The following is a 19,720-nucleotide window of genomic DNA, read 5'->3' on the forward strand; positions in this document are numbered from 1 at the left end:
GACGAAACTAACTGAACTTGTTTTCTTTGATTTAATCCAGTGAAGTTATCTGTTATTTTTCACCGAGAAGTTCCCCTCTGTTTTTGTTTGTAGGGTGTGTTTTTTTCTTTTGAGTAGATCTTTTTGGGAGAGTGTGTCTGTGTTGGGCATGTCGGGGTGAAGGGCAAGTAATTCCCCCCACGTGTGACACGTCAAGCAAGATAAGCCATCGTGTGTGGTGTAGACAAGGATTGGAACAAGGATGCATGTTTATTAGAACAGGTGTTACGTGTTATGAATTCACCCTTGTGTACGGGCATGCCATCACTATTTTTGCATGTGCAGGACGCGTAAGCCCCTCTGCAGTGCTGACAAGGCTTGATTTGTGATGCGTCAGATGTTGTTGTTGGTGTCGTGCGAGATTAATTGCATGAGCTGTATTGTGGTGCCCCCGACACAGACCCACTTCTGTGGTAGTGTGTTGTATGTCAGATTTATTGTCAGAAAGCAAGTCATACCGTTATCAAGGCGTAAAAGCCCCCTCCCCCGCACATCTTCTCATCGCTTTATTGTCATATTTAGGAAACATCACGCTTTTTGTATTTGACATCAAGAAAATGTCATTGTCCACTGCTTTGTGTTTCGACTGTCAGATGCAATAGCAGCAAAATAATTCCAGAAGATAGTTCGGAAGAGAGGATAAAATTGCTTTGGCCAGAACATTCGGCTCAAAACATGCATACGAACCACAGCTGCTAAAGCTTTCTTGGACATCAAAGGGAAGTGCTTTGGACAGCTGGAAGCTACATCAGCATTCATAATTCATGGCTTGATTGCTTGCTTACCTGCTTGGTTGTTTGGTTTGCAGTTGGCTGAGTGGGTGGTCGCTGCTGCACCTTGCTGTATGCATGTACCGTATGATTCTTCTAACCTTTCATGTATGGAAACAGTGGAATCGTAACGTGTAACACGTAATGATGGACGGGCACATATGGTTGCTGTGAATGTAAAGAACAGTTTTACCAACCACTATTCGTAAATTATAGCCCCCGCGGGTTAGGGGGAAGAATTTACCCGATGCTCCCCAGCATGTCGTAAGAGGCGACTAATGGATTCTGTTTCTCCTTTTACCCTTGTTAAGTGTTTCTTGTATAGAATATAGTCAATTTTTGTAAAGATTTTTAGTTAAGCAGTATGTAAGAAATGTTAAGTCCTTTGTACTGGAAACTTGCATTCTCCCAGTAAGGTAATATATTGTACTACGTTGCAAGCCCCTGGAGCAAATTTTTGATTAGTGCTTGTGTGAACAAGAAACAATTGACAAGTGGCTCTATCCCATCTCCCCCCTTCCCCCGTCGCGATATAACCTTCGTGGTTGAAAACGACGTAAAACACCAAATAAAGAAAGAAAGAATTCGTAAATTATGTCAATCCACTGTTCAAGGGTTTGTTTGAAGTTGGATATTTCAGTAAATGGCGAACAGATTGCAACGTAATTAGTTATCTTGTTTTTAAATGTACTTTAAAGAAAAAGAAGAAACACAGAACTGAATATCCATGCACTTTAAAGTTTGTGTGTGTGTTATTTTTTGACAACAGACAGCACACACCATATTTTTAGGCGCTTGCCTTGTGGTCTAAATTTTGAACAGTTTCTCTTGAAAGAGTTGTATACAAAACATAAAGCTTTTAAGTCCAGATCCATGACTAACGAAAGGTTAGAAGATGATGACGGTACTAGCTTTGCGCACCGTTGTGCCTGTGCTTCAGTGTCATTCTCGCTTGCAGCGTCCCTGAATCCTCCGGGGAACTTCAAGGTCATCTTCATCAATGCCAAGGACGGCGAAGAAGGTTCGGGTAATGTATTCACGTTGGTTGAGGAGCCTTCAGACGGCTTTCAGTCGTCACGTGACCTTCTCGAAGAGCAGGTCAAGGTCGCGCTTGCCGTGGCAGCGGGTCCCGCTTCCGTTGTCATAGAAACGGAAAATGCTGTTGCAGGGACGCACGAAGAGAAGGAAGAAGAAAAGGCCGAGGAAGAGAAGGAGGAAGAGAAGGAGGAAGAGAAGCAGGAAGAGAAGCAGGAAGAGAAGGAGGAAGAGAAGGAGGAAGAGAAGCAGGAAGAGAAGCAGGAAGAGAAGCGGGAGGAGAAGCAAGTCACAGTGATAGCAGTTGGAAAAGCGGAGGCCAAGAAAAAGGAAGAGACGAAGGAAGAGGAGACGAAGGAAGAGATACAGGAAGAGGAAGCGAAGGAAGAAGATACGAAGGAAGAGGAAACAAAGGAAGACGAGCCTAAGGAAGAGCCTAAGGAAAAAAATGAGAAGGAAGTCGAAGCCATCATGGCAGATTACGAAACTGTGGACAACCTGACCAAACCCAGCGAAGAGGCCACTGACACAGAAACACCCATTGAAGCTGAACAAGCTGTGTCCGTGGAAACCGCCCCTACAAAGGTGGTTTCTGGGGAAGACACCGTCGAAGAAGTGGAGGTGGTGGTACCTGTGGAAAGCACCCCGGAACCGGAAGTTAACGGCTCAGCAGCCGTGGTTGTGGTATCGGAGGACAAGACTGATGGAGAAGCAGAAGTAAAGGAGAACGGAGACACTGTTGCTGAACCCGAAGAGCCTAAAACGCATACAAGCAACGGTAGATATTTCAGTTTTCTGTCCTCCTCCTCTTCGTGTGTGGGAAAAAGGTTGACCCCCCGGGACTACTAACTAATCCGTAAACTTGGGGAAGAGACTGACGACGGCTAACAAGCACCATCGCATGATTTTTGTTGTTGTTGTTGTTGTTGTTGCTTAGCAACTTGTCTGCACCCTGCTACTAATATAAGAAAGCGAGCTAACCCTGCGAAAGTCGCCACTAACTCAATGCGTCTTCATCGTGCAAGTAAACATTTTGTTTTTATTGACACGCATGCCTGCATAATTATCAATGTTGTGCTAATCATTTTGTTATCAATGTTGTGCTAATCATTTTGTTATCAATGTTGTGCTAATCATTTTGTTATCAATGTTGTGCTAATCATTTTGTTATCAATGTTGTGCTAATCATTTTGTTATCAATGTTGTGCTAATCATTTTGTTTCTGCTTGTTTGTTTGTATTTTAACTGTCGACGTTTTCAGGTTTTGATGTTTGGTTGCGAGGGAACTGGGGTGAAGCCGGGTGGTGTACGACGTGTAATCAGAAGATTGTTTTGAGGGTTTGAAGTTGTGTTGCATATCTCCCATCAGAACATCATTTTCCTCCCTTCCCCCATCCCCTCCATGAACCCCCTTGACTCCGCCACTCTCCCCTAATCCATTACCCACCCCCGCCCCCCTCCCCCTCTCGTGTCTCTTCCTCCTTGTAATAACATTCTCACCTCGTCTCTTGCTAATGAATGTATCTTCTCCCGATCATAATACGTGGGATCAAGTCTTTTTCATTATGCCTGTGTCGTTATCTATTTCCCGTGCAAACGTTGAAAGATTTGCGTCATTAAGTCGTTTTTGATTGTTCCTCATAGTCCCCCGAGGGTCGAATTATAATCATGAAGCACTCGTATGTGCGTCGGGTTTTGTTTCCTTTTGGGGGGTCATATAATCACTGATAATGTAGCGGTTGTAACGTTTGTTTTGTACCGATTAACATATCTGTGCGTGTCGTGCATCATTAATTTAATCTTACGTTTTGCATCATTAATGTTGCATGCTATGTCAGCTTTTGTGACATTTCATTAGATGTGTCTTCATGTTAGTGATTTTTTTCTTTCTTAATTAAGCTTCATTCAAATTTATTTAATGATGTGAGTTTCATGATTCATCTTAGGCGTTGAACGTTGTTGTCAGAACGAAAGGTAAGTTTGTTACACCCTTGAAAGCGATGAGAGACTGCATGAAGACATTCTTACAGTAGAACGAACTACTTCCGTTGCCGAACAGTAGCTTTACGGAGCTCAACTCAGATGAGCAAGTACACAACGCTATCCTCTTGAGACTATGTAGAGTTAAGTAAGACCTATATTTGCTATGAGCGCATATTGAACAGAAAGAGAGGGGGGGGGGGGGTGGATGAGAAATGGGGCTGGGGTTGGGCGGGTAATGAATTGTATTGACATTTCTAAGTACATACCCTAATACTTTCTGCAAAAGTACAACTCTTGTTTCTTTTTCTCTTCTCATTTTCTTAGCTTCTGTAGCGTGGGAGGGATTATAAAAGTGCTCATCTTTGGTGTGAAAAAGTGGAACATGGGCGGCCATTGAACGCCGATGTGAATGCAAACAAATATGGCAAGATACTTACTTTGAAAACAAACAAACATCTGAATAAAGACGAGCAAACATTGCAAGTACATTGGAAACTGGGCCCCCAACTTCTGATAGCACACAGAAGGCGCTCGCGTCCCTATCTTCGTCTGTGCTGCGTTTCAGTGTCAACAAATAGTCCATACATGAGCGTGTCTTCGCGAAGTGTCGCTGTTGAAATTCATCCTTGTCGAACGACAAAACCTAGAGCGTGTCCGTGCATCCGTGGGAAAGGACAACCAATCCCCTTCGTGTCTGTCATGTCTGTCTGACGCGGTTTAAGTTATGGGACAAGGGAAAGATTATACCTTGTCGTTTTGATCGGATCTTGTTGCACCAAGAAACAGAACAGAGTGTTGAAGATAAGGCATGGTCAGTGTTCTTGATTGTGTGACCTTGACTCTCTTGGTCGCTATAGCTCAGTTGGTAGCGCGCTGGCTTTGTAGCCAGTTGGTCGCTATCAGCGTGGGTTCGATCCCCACGTTCGGCGAGAGATTTATTTCTCGGAGTCAACTTTGTGCAGACTCTCTTCGGTGTCCGAACACCCCCGTGTGCACACATGCGCACGAAAAAGATCCCACGTTCACAGCGAAAGTCACCCCCCGCGGTAAGAGGCGACTAACGGATTCTGTTTCTCCTTTTACCCTTAAGTGTTTCTTGTGTAGAATATAATTATTCAATGTTTGTAAAGATTTTAGTCAAGCAGGATGTAAGAAATGTTAAGTCCTTTGTACTGGAAACTTGCATTCTCTCAGTAAGGTAATATATTGTACTACGTTGCAAGCCCCTGGAGCAATTTTTTGATTAGTGCTTTTGTGAACAAGAAACAATTAACAAGTGGCTCTATCCCATCTCCCCCCTTTCCCCGTCGCGATATAACCTTCGTGGTTGAAAACGACTTAAACACCAAATAAAGAAAGAAAGAACAGCGAAAGTCTCAGGGCTTGGAAAACACGAAGACACGCATGCATCATCTCTCGTCTCCGATTATCATGATCGTATTTTGATACTTTGACGAGATAAACCCAATGCTGGTGTGTCGAAGAAGACAGCCACAGCGGGCTTGTTCGAATCAAAGTATCACACCATATCTTCAGCGTATTACCAATACCTGTCCCAATATAGACCAGTTGGTCTAAGAGGACGTTAAACCCTAATAGTCAGTCTATCTTGGCGTCGCTTGGAGCTTTGCACCTCATACTCTAGCTGGCTGGCTCCCTCTCTACCCGCCCCACCCCCAACCCAAGCTTTCCTTTTTTTTTTTCTCTCTCTCTCTCTCTCTCTCTCTCTCTCTCTCTCTCTCTCTCTCTCTCCCCCCCTCTCCCCTGTTTCTTGAGACCTTTCTTGTTGCCCTTAAATGACTCAAAGCGAATGCTGAGGGGCAGACCACAAACGTGTCACATTCCCTTTTCTTGTGACACTCTTGCGGAGTTTCATACGTTCGTACCTGTTTCATCTGAGCAATTTCGCCCTGGCGATATCTTGAGTAGACCACTGCGCATAAGACGGAAATATGCGTCTTCCGCTGTATTTCGTTCTACCCTGCCTTTGTTGGGAGGGGAGGGGGGGTTGATCCTTTTCTGTCGCTTTCCGTTTTAAATGGTCTGTGTATGTGTTCCGTTGCTGGGACTCATTACTACCTTGGATATGGACCGACTAAACAGCACGGGTAGATTTGCTTCAGCGATTGAGAAGTATTTCTGTTTGAACCGTCATCTTTTTTTTAATTTAAGATCGATATCTAAAGCCGGTCTTTCGTCGGATTTTATAGTTTTGGCCCCAAAGAGATGAAAGTAACAAAGGTACTCAACGCTTAAAACTCATTTTGTCGACTTCCGACACCAAAGAATGACCATTCGTCTGAGGTGAATGTTTAATCTTGTGTTAAACCATGTAATGCTTGTGATTACCGGGGCATTACAAATATCATCAACGCAATGAAAAGAACAAAGTCCCGCGCTGCAAATTACCATGAGAACCACTTAGCGCCTTGTGGGTTGTATTTGATATGACAAAACTATCATGCCGGGTCACGAAGGAAAAATAAATCGTCGCATAACGAACTTTAAAAGTTTTTTTTATAGCCAGAATCAGTTAGCTTAGCGCATACATGTGCATGTAATACGATACGACATAACGCATTACTATACATACAAAATGCAGTTCATTACATTACAATAGAACGAAAAATCCGAGCCACCAGCGCTTTTGAAAATGTTAAAGCAGAACTTGTGTTGTGTAATTTGCATGAATGTCGTTAATCTTTCAGGATGCAACAAAAGCACAATGCAATGCAATTATGTACATTATATTACAGCACAATACAACAGAACAGATTGCAACAGATGACAATAGAAAAACACAACAAAAAGCTGAGTGCCCCACATCTTGCACTTTACACACTACTGGCCCCTGTGAGAAAAATGAAAAAATTGTCAGACAGTGCGTCAGTTTTACAGGCGAATGAGCAGTATGTCCATGCGTCAGTGCACGCAATGACAAAGCTCGGTGTACACTGTCGCTCTCTGTCTCTTGTGCATGTATGTGTCATCCTGATATTTTAGCCAGTCGTTGTAATGGTGTAGCTTTCCATTCGAATGAAAAGATTCCATCCTTCCTACGTAAACGATATCAGGTGTAGACCACAGCCAACCTGTGCAGGGTGTCAGATGGGATAAGGGTATACTTCGACTTGAACATCTACCCCAAATCAAAAGCCTACCTAGCAACTTCGTGGGCAGAAGTTGGATTTTTTTAATTGATTTTCCAGACTGTCATTGATGTCAATTACAAAATTAATACAGCAATACATTTTCCCTCTGCATAGAAATCAAGCAAGCTGTAGACTTCGTTTGCACGTGTCCACATGGAAGAATACTCTTTTCCTACGCAAACGCCCGGGCGTATCTCAGTGGGATGATTCACACGATTGTGTAAACGATCTGAGAAGAAACCAAGAGACGCAAGCCTTCTTAATGCACACGACTTGTGCAACAAGAGTTCAAGAGAGTTATGCTGAGATTAAAAAAAAAAAGAACGAGCATTGAAAGGAACAAGCGACTTTCATCCTCATTTGATTTGTATAATCGGGAAGTCAGTGTGTCACTTTGACAGGCGAATGAGCAATATTTTTATGCGTGAGTGTTAGCAGTAAAAAAAAGCTTGATATCCAGTGTCACTCTCTGTCTTCTCAGATTCGTGTGCATGTATGTGGCATGAATTCATGTACTTATAAGTAGGACTGAACCAGATATGCGCTTCTATGTAGAAATGTGTAGCATCGGAAAGAAAAACGGCATTGCAGTTTTGAATTTAGACGACTTTCTGCCCCGCCTCCCCATTTCGTACGGCTTTGTGTAAGGCTGTGTGTGGCATTCCGATGTCGATGAATGAGTTTATAGGACGATCTACGCACGGTGTAAGCACAGGTTTTGTGAGCGACGTGGCAGGCTGATTTATTGCCAACATGAACACGTCTCTTGCATACATTGGAAACCATTCTGTATTCTCCTCTTTGGGTTTGTGGTTGGAGGGAAGGGTCGGGCGTGAGTGTGCAGTTAGGTAGACTTCGAAATAGTCCTCGATGTCGCCGCCCTGGCCGAGCCCCCCCACCCCCTTCCATCATCTCTCTCTCTCTCTCTCTCTCTCTCTCTCTCTCTCTCTCTCTCTCTCTCTCTCTCGTTTTCTGACTCTTTGTTTACTCTCCCTATCCCTCTTCTCTCTCTTTCTCTCTCTCTCTTTCTTTCTCTTTCTCTTTCTCTTTCTCTCTCTCTCTTTCTCTCTCTTTTTCTCTTTCTCTTTCTCTCTCTCTCTTTCTCTCTCTCTCTCTCTCTCTCTCTCTCTCTCTCTCTCTCTCTCTCTCTCTCTCTCGTTTTCTGACTCTTTGTTTACTCTCCCTATCCCTCTTCTCTCTCTCTCTCTCTCTCTCTCTCTCTCTCTCTCTCTCTCTCTCTCTCTCTCTCGCCCCCTACCTAATTTTTTCTCACTTTCTCTGTTTACTCTCTCTCACTCTCACTTTGCTCTCTCTGTCTCACCCTCTACCCCCCCCCCCCCCCCCCCTTCGCTTCTCTCTTTACCAACGTCAACTTTTTTTGTAATTTTACCTCGCACTCATGGCCTTTACCAGGTAAACGCGAGAACGGTTTGCAGTCGGCGTGTACATGTGGAGGTAAATAACTACTGCAGTCTGGAAGGCAGGGTGACATGCGTTGGTGAGAGGCAGGGATCCACTTATTGTGTGTCGTGAGTGTTTAGCCGCCTCCTTGCAGTGGTTTACCTTGGCCAGTGATAAGTTTCATTTACGACGACTAGTGGGCGACGTATGCAAAGAAAAGAGAATAAAATATTTCTGAGTGGTGGGTTATTAGAAAGGCGTCTGTTCAAGAATGTATTTTATTTTCTCTTTTCTTAGCTTTTTTTTCTTTCTGTTTCGTGTGTGTGTGTTTAGGTTTTCCTTCTGTCCCTCTCCTCTCTTCTACCCCTCCTTCTCCTCTCCCTCTCTCCCGCACCTCCTCCCTCCCTCTCTACCTGTTTAGGATTGCCAGGTTACACATCGTCGGGGCTTGGACGCATTTCGCAGGATTACATTTTAATGCGGATGCTAACAAATTGTCTTTAATGTCTTGGAAAGAGCAAGCTTGGAATGGCACAAGTCAAACTTTAAAAGAGCACACGATCCCAGTTTCACGGGGACAACAAAAGTTTGCGTGGCAACTATCAAATTTTTTCCAATGGCAGGGCTTGTTTGAGTGGCAAAGGAACAAAAAAACCTGCTCAACAAACATTGCCTCAAACCGCTAAAGTAAACGATTCAATTACCGTTGCGGTTTTTACCAGTGTTTGAACTGTAACAGAACAGTTTGTAAGTAGGTTTGCATTTAGTCAAAGTAAAGCCACTTGCGTAAACTTCACATCGTTTGTGCAAAATGTACCTGACTTCTCTGTAAACCCTGAATTTTCCAAATAGCTAATAATTATGCATGTCAATGTGTTAAAGTGTTGCATCAGGACTTGTCTGTCTCCCTGAACTTGAGAAGTCTGCATGTATTTGCATATTGTGCACTGTATCATTAGCTGTTGACATGTCAAGAAAAATAACTCTCACAGACAAACGGGCGTTTTGCAAGAGAGAGAGAGGGGGTGGGGGGGGGGGGTGTATGGAGGTTTTAAGGTTAGAAGATTTAAAAGACTTAGAATAACGCTCCGGAGGGGGGCGTTTAGCTGTTTTGTTGTTGAAATATGCAAGGTGGATTTCTTGAGGTGTGAGACATATAAGCTGGATGTTTTGTTTTTTTTTTGCTAGCTGCACAAGCCTGCTTTTGTTGCGACAATGGAAAAGATAACATTCTGAAACCAAATTGCTAGGTGAGAGAGAGAAAGAGCAGCCAAGCTCGTATAAACAGCTCTCTGGTGTCAGGTAAGATAGTGGTAACAGAAAGATAGTACATTTTCTCCTGATTAGAATGCGACAATAAGAGAGATAGGGTTGTTTTTTTGTTTTTTATAGGAAAAGAAAACAAAAGATTCTAAATGTCAGAGCAAAGCCACTTGTATAAACAGCTCCCGGGGCTCAGTAGATAAGATTGCAGACACTGAAGTATGTTCTTCCCCAGCCATATTTCAATAGCCACAGAATTTTGGGGTGTTTTTTGTCATTAGAGCAAACTGGATTTTGTTTGTCTGCCCGGCGATCTTGGTCAAGGCCACGCGAAATATTTATTTTTCTAATTCAGGTAACGGTGTGTGTGTGTGTGTGTGTGTGTGGGGGGGGGGTGTTTCCTTGGCCATGTGATCTATCAGTGTCCGCAGAAGCGATGTCTTGTGCATTGTTTGTCGGCCTGATCTCTCTCACTGTGACTCAACGTTGTTGCCCCGGTGTATTCTGTCCATTTGTCACGCTAACCCCTCACACCCCCCTCCCCTCTACCAGCAACCCCTCACTCACTCACACACACACACGCACACACACACACACACCTGTTAACAACACCCCCTCGTCCTCCTTCGCTACCTATCCCTCCCTCTCTCCTCTCCGTCTAGTTGAAAGCGTGGGAGAGAAGGATTTGTGTTAAAAGTCTACCCCAGCCTTTCTTCTTTTGTTATTCCAATTATTTTGTATTTTTTTGTGATAGTAAACAACCGAGATTAAATAGGTTGATAAATGGTTGCTTGCAGGAGGCAAAATTTTTTGCCGAATCGGTGTCAGCTTTTTCGGAAGGTTTCTCGTTATCAAATGTCAGTTTATTTTCATGCCTCACTGTCTGACCGTCCAACAAATTTTTCCTCCATTCGGTCATCTTGATAACACCAAGAAGGTGTTGCCCCGGCCCCACAATCCAGAAGGCCGTCCGATTGTGCCCTATCTTCGAGAATTCAGAATGCCATTCGGTTTCGTCGATTCACCACACCACACCAATCCCCCAGTCTTACACCACACCAATCCCCCAGTCTTACACCACACCAATCCCCCAGTCTTACACAACACCAATCCCCCAGTCTTACACCACACCAATCCCCCAGTCTTACACCACACCAATCCCCCAGTCTTACACCACACCAATCCCCCAGTCTTACACCACACCAATCCCCCAGTCTTACACCACACCAATCCCCCAGTCTTACACCACACCAATCCCCCAGTCTTACACCACACCAATCCCCCAGTCTTACACCACACCAATCCCCCAGTCTTACACCACACCAATCCCCCAGTCTTACACCACACCAATCCCCCAGTCTTACACCACACCAATCCCCCAGTCTTACACCACACCAATCCCCCAGTCTTACACCACACCAATCCCCCAGTCTTACACCACACCAATCCCCCTGTCTTACACCACACCAATCCCCCAGTCTTACACCACACCAATCCCCCAGTCTTACACCACACCAATCCCCCAGTCTTACACCACACCAATCCCCCAGTCTTACACCACACCAATCCCCCTGTCTTACACCACACCAATCCCCCTGTCTTACACCACACCAATCCCCCAGTCTTACACCACACCAATCCCCCAGTCTTACACCACACCAATCCCCCAGTCTTACACCACACCAATCCCCCAGTCTTACACCACACCAATCCCCCAGTCTTACACCACACCAATCCCCCAGTCTTACACCACACCAATCCCCCAGTCTTACACCACACCAATCCCCCAGTCTTACACACCAATCCCCCAGTCTTACACCACACCAATCCCCCAGTCTTACACCACACCAATCCCCCAGTCTTACACCACACCAATCCCCCAGTCTTACACCACACCAATCCCCCAGTCTTACACCACACCAATCCCCCAGTCTTACACCACACCAATCCCCCAGTCTTACACCACACCAATCCCCCTGTCTTACACCACACCAATCCCCCAGTCTTACACCACACCAATCCCCCAGTCTTACACCACACCAATCCCCCAGTCTTACACCACACCAATCCCCCAGTCTTACACCACACCAATCCCCCAGTCTTACACCACACCAATCCCCCAGTCTTACACCACACCAATCCCCCAGTCTTACACCACACCAATCCCCCAGTCTTACACCACACCAATCCCCCAGTCTTACACCACACCAATCCCCCAGTCTTACACAACACCAATCCCCCAGTCTTACACCACACCAATCCCCCAGTCTTACACCACACCAATCCCACAGTCTTACACCACACCAATCCCCCAGTCTTACACCACACCAATCCCCCAGTCTTACACCACACCAATCCCCCAGTCTTACACCACACCAATCCCCCAGTCTTACACCACACCAATCCCCCAGTCTTACACCACACCAATCCCCCAGTCTTACACAACACCAATCCCCCTGTCTTACACCACACCAATCCCCCAGTCTTACACCACACCAATCCCCCAGTCTTACACCACACCAATCCCCCAGTCTTACACAACACCAATCCCCCAGTCTTACACCACACCAATCCCCCAGTCTTACACCACACCAATCCCCCAGTCTTACACCACACCAATCCCCCAGTCTTACACAACACCAATCCCCCAGTCTTACACCACACCAATCCCCCAGTCTTACACCACACCAATCCCCCTGTCTTACACCACACCAATCCCCCAGTCTTACACAACACCAATCCCCCAGTCTTACACCACACCAATCCCCCAGTCTTACACCACACCAATCCCCCTGTCTTACACCACATCAATCCCCCAGTCTTACACCACACCAATCCCCCAGTCTTACACCACACCAATCCCCCTGTCTTACACCACATCAATCCCCCAGTCTTACACCACACCAATCCCCCAGTCTTACACCACACCAATCCCCCAGTCTTACACCACACCAATCCCCCAGTCTTACACAACACCAATCCCCCAGTCTTACACAACACCAATCCCCCTGTCTTACACAACACCAATCCCCCAGTCTTACACCACACCAATCCCCCAGTCTTACACCACACCAATCCCCCTGTCTTACACAACACCAATCCCCCAGTCTTACACCACACCAATCCCCCAGTCTTACACCACACCAATCCCCCAGTCTTACACCACACCAATCCCCCTGTCTTACACAACATCAATCCCCCTGTCTTACACCACACCAATCCCCCAGTCTTACACCACACCAATCCCCCAGTCTTACACCACAATAATCCCCCAGTCTTACACCACACCAATCCCCCAGTCTTACACCACACCAATCCCCCAGTCTTGCACACCAATCCCCCAGTCTTACACCACACCAATCCCCCTGTCTTACACCACACCAATCCCCCAGTCTTGCACACCAATCCCCCAGTCTTACACCACACCAATCCCCCAGTCTTACACCACACCAATCCCCCAGTCTTCCTCTATTTGAGAAGCCTTTTATAGTTCTCCGATTCACAGAAGAAAGACAGTTAGTTGATTCATGAACGGTAAATATCGCCCACTTTGAATCGTGAGGGGAACAGTTGATGAAGATTATTTTACTGCCAGTGACTACTTCAATCTCAAGAGGGAAACTATTAGTGGTTAAACTTGGAACGACGGGGATAAACGACTCGCAAATACCCTGTTTTGTATAGAGTCTTTCTAGGCTTGAACAACGTATTCATATTTAGAGAAATATGAAGGTAACAAAATGCTACAACACACTTGCAACAACCCCCTTTTGGGGGCTATTATCTTGTGTTGAAAAGAGACCCTTTTTGTTATGCCCTTTATCTTGTTCCAATAATAAGTGTAAGGTTAAAACGCGCAGGTACACGGGTCATTAGTCTGAATTCTGCGGTGTGTTTCTTTAGTAGGTTTTTTTACGGCCCCCCTCTATTCATGCTCGCTTTTTCTGAATGCCCGAGTTATGACTAGAAGCATAATAAAACCATTTGTCGTTTGCGAGCAGGTTGTTATCGAGCCCACCCCACCACAGTGCATTGACCTGTTAGGAATGAGCGGTGGGGATTTGTGCAAACGATTCCAAAGTGGGCGAGAAATAACCGGTTATGAGGAGGGGGGTAAAGATGCCATGGATGGGATTGGGGAGGCCGGGGAAATTTGCAGGAGGGGTGGGGGTCGATGGAGTATAGGGGGAGAGAAAATAATTATGTTTGTGTCATGGAATATCAACAAAGCTGTGAATTAAGACAGACAGTTATTGTGGCTTTGATCATTGATGTAGCCGTCTCAGGTTCACGCGGGTATGCGGCTGGGTTTTTTTAATTGGTTTTTTTTTTAAACGGTTTTTCCAGTTTTCATACGTGGAAGTTTTGGAGCACTCTTTGACCGTATATTTGTATTACATTTTGTGCAGCGACAAACCTTTCGGCAAACACACACACACTCACGCACAAACACATGCAAACGCAGACACACGCACACACACGCACGCACCAGCACCCACACACACACCAGCACACCAGCACACACACACACACAAACACACACACAACCCCCTCAACTTGTCCTAACCGCCATACTGCACAAAACATCACGGAATCCCCGCACGCAAGTATCACCCCATTATCAATATCTATCCCAATTTGCCGGCAATTTTCTTCATTTAAAGGCTTAGGTACAGGGAAGCAATTTTGGAAACTTGCAAAACAATTGCAACTATTTCAGGAGTTCGTAAATACTAGATTCTGCCACGAACCACCCTGCCCCCCAAACTTACTCGTATTAAAACTACAGTATTTGATGTGTGTGTGTTCCCTTGTTTCTTCTTGTCTTCTTGTCGTTCGCTGTTAGATCGTCAGTCCGGACTGCAGGGCGAAACGTGCTGTCCTCTCCAAGTCCTCTGACTCTGGGGCCGTATAGCTTCTTTTGTAGCGCTGTCTCCTCTGGCGTTCCCTTGTTTTAATGGGGCTCTCCACAAAATTCGTACCGCTGTATTATGCAAGTATTTCTTCATGTATAGGGGTGAATATGTTTATATATCACCCTGTCACTATAGTGTTCTGAAAGGAATCTTCGCCGACTGCTCCCCTCTACATCAACGTCACGATAGATCCTGTACACAAGTCGGGATAAATATTGTTTTATACCCCTGTTTGAATCGGATTTATAAAGGATTTCCCGTCATCCTTCTGGCCCAATATATTACCCCGGTCGTTACACATAGTACACATGTAGGAGTGAGTATAGTTGATATATAATTTCCTGTTCGACTGGCATGCTACAAGATTCCTCGCCACCCATCGCGGCACAGTACATACTAAGCGCTCATACACAGTGCAATACACGTTTTTATTAGAAGGTGGATATATTTTATATACACCCCTATTGATATGGGGTATATATTGACTGAGGACCACTTATAGATCCCTCGAACAGAGTGCAATAAACGTTTTTATCAGAAGGTGGATATATTTTATATACACCCCTGTTGATATGGGGTATATATTGACTGAGGACCACTTATAGATCCCGGTCGAAGTCAAACTGCGGTATGAAGTATGAACGATCATTTATCTAGGTAATGAGCTTGGAAGCCTGCCAGCAACATGTCACGTTTTGCTTATGATGCTTTGATAAACAAGACCGGGAACACCGAACGGGTCAAGAGCGAATCAATGGGTGGTTTGCATGCAGGCACTGTTTTGCTATGCAGCGTTTAGATGAGGTTTTTGGATGTACCGTACCATATCGGTTTCAGTCTTTTCGTCCTTAAGATAAGTTATTTAACGTATTTGACAATGAAAGAGCGCCGGATAGACTGGGCTTGGGATATTGGGGTAAAGAAGAGAGAGGGAGAGAGGTTCCACAATTTTTTTTGTAAACAGTTTCTTTTGCAGGGGATAACAAGAGTTAGTAACTACAGTGAATGACAGTAAGTTAGTACTTCGATGGTTGAGAACATAAGCATCGTTTGTTTTGAGCAGTAAACTGTAAGCTTCTTACTCTTTTCACCGACCTTTTCTCCCTCAAAACTCTACTTAAGTACAATTGGTTCACCGTACACTTAGTATTAAACGGCGCGTCATTTGTCAGCAGCCTCGAGAGAGAATTTTTATATGAAGTCTTATATCGCGCGCGTATCTCCAGGCTCGGACTCAAGGCGCAGGGATCTATTTATGCCGTGTGAGATGGAATTTTTTACACAATACATCACGCATTCACATCGACCAGCAGATCGCAGCCATTTCGGCGCATATCCTACTTTTCACGGCCTATTATTCCAAGTCACACGGGTATTTTGGTGGACATTTTTTTTATCTATACCTATACAATTTTGCCAGGAAAGACCTTTTTGTCAATCGTGGGATCTTTAACGTGCACACCCCAATGTAGTGTACACGAAGGGACCTCGGTTTTTCGTCTCATCCGAAAGACTAGAAGAGAGAGAGAGAGTCGTTCAGTACATGATTCCATGTCGCATTCCTCAGCGTGGTAACGCCCATGTGAAGAGGAACTGTCAAAACGATCAGCGAGCAGTTCAAGTTTCAGCTTAGGAAGTTGGATGTCGTGGGATGTCAAACAGTTCTTCGTGACGGAATGAACTTTAAGCTCGTTCAATGTCAAGGTCAAAACCACTTTCTCCACAATTGTGTAACAAGATGAAGAATGCCACAGGAGTTAGTTGACGTTGGCTTTTACTGATTTTTAGTCGACAACAAAGGAGGTTGTTGTTTAAAACAGGGCATTTGTTGAAGAGAGTAGTTGATTTAGTTACGTGTTTAGCTTTTTTTTTCCCGTGATAGAATCTGCTCGTTAGTTTCACATAGCCAAAGTGCAAGGTCTCTGTCAATGGCTGTATAATTATATGCATGCACGTGACACAGGGATCTTCACTCTTAATTGAATTCAAGGTGAGGTGCTAAATTTTGCGTTTTATGCTAAAAGTAATAGGAATTCGCTGCGTGCACTTTGTGGGACCTTAGAAATTCCAACGTTAAATTGACAGCCACACGTGTCCTCCCACAAAGACAGCAGAAGAATAGTTTTCCTCAACCACATTGCAAACCACTACAGCAGAAAAACCAGAGCCTGTAGGAATACCGAGACAGTTGTTCACTGGACAAGAGAGATAGACCGAAAAACACCGTGCATTGTGGAGAGACCATTACTATTCCGGTAATAAAGAAGCAGACAAAAAAGCAATGTCCGAAAACGAAGCATGCTAAATTGGTCCCTCACACCCTCCGGCCACCACAACCCCCACTCTCAGCGAAATGTTTTCACCAGAAGAGGGTAACTAGTAGTTGAAGAAAGAAGGGCTTGGCGACCTTTTGGTGGAAGACAGCTCTCGTCTTTGTCGTCCACTGCTACTATTGAAGTGGGAGTTTAGTCAATGGAATCTGCCTCCAACCTCTTCCTTGACCAAGGGGAAAGGGGTGATAATTATGGACGTGAGGGCAGTCGGGCGGGAATAGTGTGGGTCTTCTTGGCATTCATTGGTGAAGGTCATTTCTTGTACCGCCATGTCATTTGTCATCGTGAAATGTCAGCTTGCTGGTTGGCTCGTGTGTGTGTGTGTGTGCTGGGGGGTTGACAGACGTGCGTGTATGCTTACATGGCAGGTGGAGGGGGGGGGGATACACGTTAAAAAAAAAGGAGTGTACATGGACGTTGCTGCCCATGAACGCAGAAGAAGTTCAAGAAAGGGTTATTTATTCGAAGGCTTGAAGTGCTGTTTGAGTACGGCAGCATATAGCGAAAGTTCAGACCAGGGTAATACTGAGTACAAACTGAATGAGCGATACATTTTTGCGGTCAAAAAGAACGATATCATATGGGGGCAGCAGTCTAGAGCCAAGCTACCCGATTCCCTACTATTTTTAAAAGGTACCGGATTGGGGATACCGGCACGGTTGGCCTAGTGGTAAGGCGTCCGCCCCGTGATCGGGAGGTCGTGGGTTCGAACCCCGGCCGGGTCATACCTAAGACTTTAAAATTGGCAATCTAGTGGCTGCTCCGCCTGGCGTCTGGCATTATGGGGTTAGTGCTAGGACTGGTTGGTCCGGTGTCAGAATAATGTGACTGGGTGAGACATGAAGCCTGTGCTGCGACTTCTGTCTTGTGTGTGGCGCACGTTATATGTCAAAGCAGCACCGCCCTGATATGGCCCTTCGTGGTCGGCTGGGCGTTAAGCAAAACAAAAAACAAACAACAAAAAAAAACGGATTTGGACCGACCAAAGGCTCACCAACCGTATAACACACACAAAAATTGGTTGATTAAAATCAACATGGCCGAAGCAATGTTTTCATAAAAAAGCGGTATTGTACGGACGTGAGGGCTTTGGGTTACATGTGTTGCAGAGTATTTGAAAATCCGTAGGCATAAAACCATGCTAAGAAGAGTGATAGGTCCCTGTTGTGAATATAGTCAAGTGGATAAAATGATTACTTATGTTTCACACTAGTTTTGCTGTTACAGCAGTCCCTCTCATGAACGGACACCCGGCTTGGGCCAGTGCAAACCTGTCCGTACATTGCAGGTGACACACACACTCAGGCACACTGACGGACTGAGTGAGTCTTTGCTACTGGTGAACGAGCTCTACTTGTCCTAAAACAATGTCAAACTACTACAACTTATGACTGAAAGGAAAAAAATGTCCTGTAAAAGGTGTCAGAAAAAGAGATATAAAAGAAATCCTCAAATTCCTGAGGATACAGGGACCCCATGAAAGCAGCCACGAACATACTCACAGAGGCACAAATGCTTGTGCAGATACTTTGCAAAAATATGAATTGAAAACCTGCATATGTGGTAATTTCTTTTTGTGTGTGTGTGGCTTTATTGAATACTTCAGGCAGTGACTGTTCCCTGTCCAGTTTTCTCTTTCGTCTCTCTTACCCCTCGCTTAACCCCTCCCCCCTCCCCCTTATCCTTACCCTCCACTCCCTTTACCCAGCCCCGACAGCACTAATTTCTAATATTTTCAATTATATCCAGAGATCTTCCAGCTGTCTCCACCATGAGCCAAGTGGTCGAGTCTTATACCCCCTTTCCACACAACCGTTCTAGGTCCCGTTCCCGTACCGACCAAGGAACGGTGCGGGCACGGGAGGAATCGGGACAGAACCGCAATGAACGTAACTGATCGTTAACGGAACTGCTTTAAACGGTAGGGTCGGTAGGGACGGCTGAGTTTGGGCTGCATGTTAAAATTTTTAGCCGTTCCCCTCCCGATCAGAATGAACGGTAATGGAACCTCAACCCATCGGTAACGGAACGCTTGGATCGTTAAAGGAACTTAAAACAACGGAAACGCAACGGTAGCGCTCTCACACACTGAGTTGTCATACCCGCATTCCACACATCCGTTCCAAGTCCCGTTCCCTTACCGACCAAGGACGGCTGCCACTATGGTCAGACGCTGCTGGAAGATGCCAAAAAACGACCGTTTGCGCAGCGTTCCATTGTTGTGGCAGCCTTCCTTGGTTGAGACGAAAAACCGAGGTCCCTTCGTGTACACTACATTGGGGTGTGCACGTTAAAGATCCCACGATTGACAAAAGGGTCTTTCCTGGCAAAATTGTATTGGCATAGATAAAAATGTCCACCAAAATACCCGTGTGACTTGGAATAATAGGCCGTGAAAAGTAGGAAATGCGCCGAAATGGCTGCGATCTGCTGGCCGATGTGAATGCGTGATGTATTGTGTAAAAAAAATTCCATCTCACACGGCATAAATAAATCCCTGCGCCTTGAATATGTGCGCGATATAAATTGCATAAAAAAATAAAAAAATAAATAAGAAATAAAAATCTCTGCGCTTAGAACTGTACCCACGGAATACGCGCGATATAAGCCTCATATTGATTGATTGATTGACAAAGAACGGTTGTGTGGAATGGGGGTATAACTTTTGACGCCGACAAACTGAAGAATGAACAGATCTATGAGGTAACCGTCTCAATGGTCCAGGCTCAGGAAACAGTATATATGGCCTGGGGCGATTGTAGCTTCCCTTCTTTGTGTCCGATAGACAAGGACAATAAGTAGTAGAGCATAGTGCAATTTCATGTTGG

General features: G+C 45.2%; 3 protein-coding genes across 14 annotated transcripts in view; all 3 read left to right on the forward strand.

Annotated features, from left to right (window-relative positions):
• The window catches only part of LOC138970832 (Na(+)/H(+) exchange regulatory cofactor NHE-RF2-like), a 102,432-nt gene that overhangs the window by 54,881 nt on the left and 27,831 nt on the right, over window positions 1-19,720 (forward strand). The window lies entirely within an intron of this gene.
• On the forward strand, window positions 1,683-12,097 carry LOC138971947 (uncharacterized; the record flags this gene model as incomplete). The annotated part of the gene is made up of 4 exons (XM_070344792.1): window positions 1,683-2,622; window positions 3,249-3,456; window positions 10,581-11,741; window positions 11,791-12,097. Coding segments are annotated over exons 1-4 (2,616 nt in total), but the record flags the coding sequence as incomplete, so codon positions are not given.
• On the forward strand, window positions 12,103-13,119 carry LOC138971948 (uncharacterized; the record flags this gene model as incomplete). The annotated part of the gene is made up of 1 exon (XM_070344795.1): window positions 12,103-13,119. A coding segment is annotated over one exon (1,017 nt), but the record flags the coding sequence as incomplete, so codon positions are not given.

This window comes from Littorina saxatilis, linkage group LG7, assembly GCF_037325665.1.
Source record: "Littorina saxatilis isolate snail1 linkage group LG7, US_GU_Lsax_2.0, whole genome shotgun sequence".
In the NCBI taxonomy this organism is placed as follows: Eukaryota; Metazoa; Mollusca; class Gastropoda; order Littorinimorpha; family Littorinidae; genus Littorina; species Littorina saxatilis.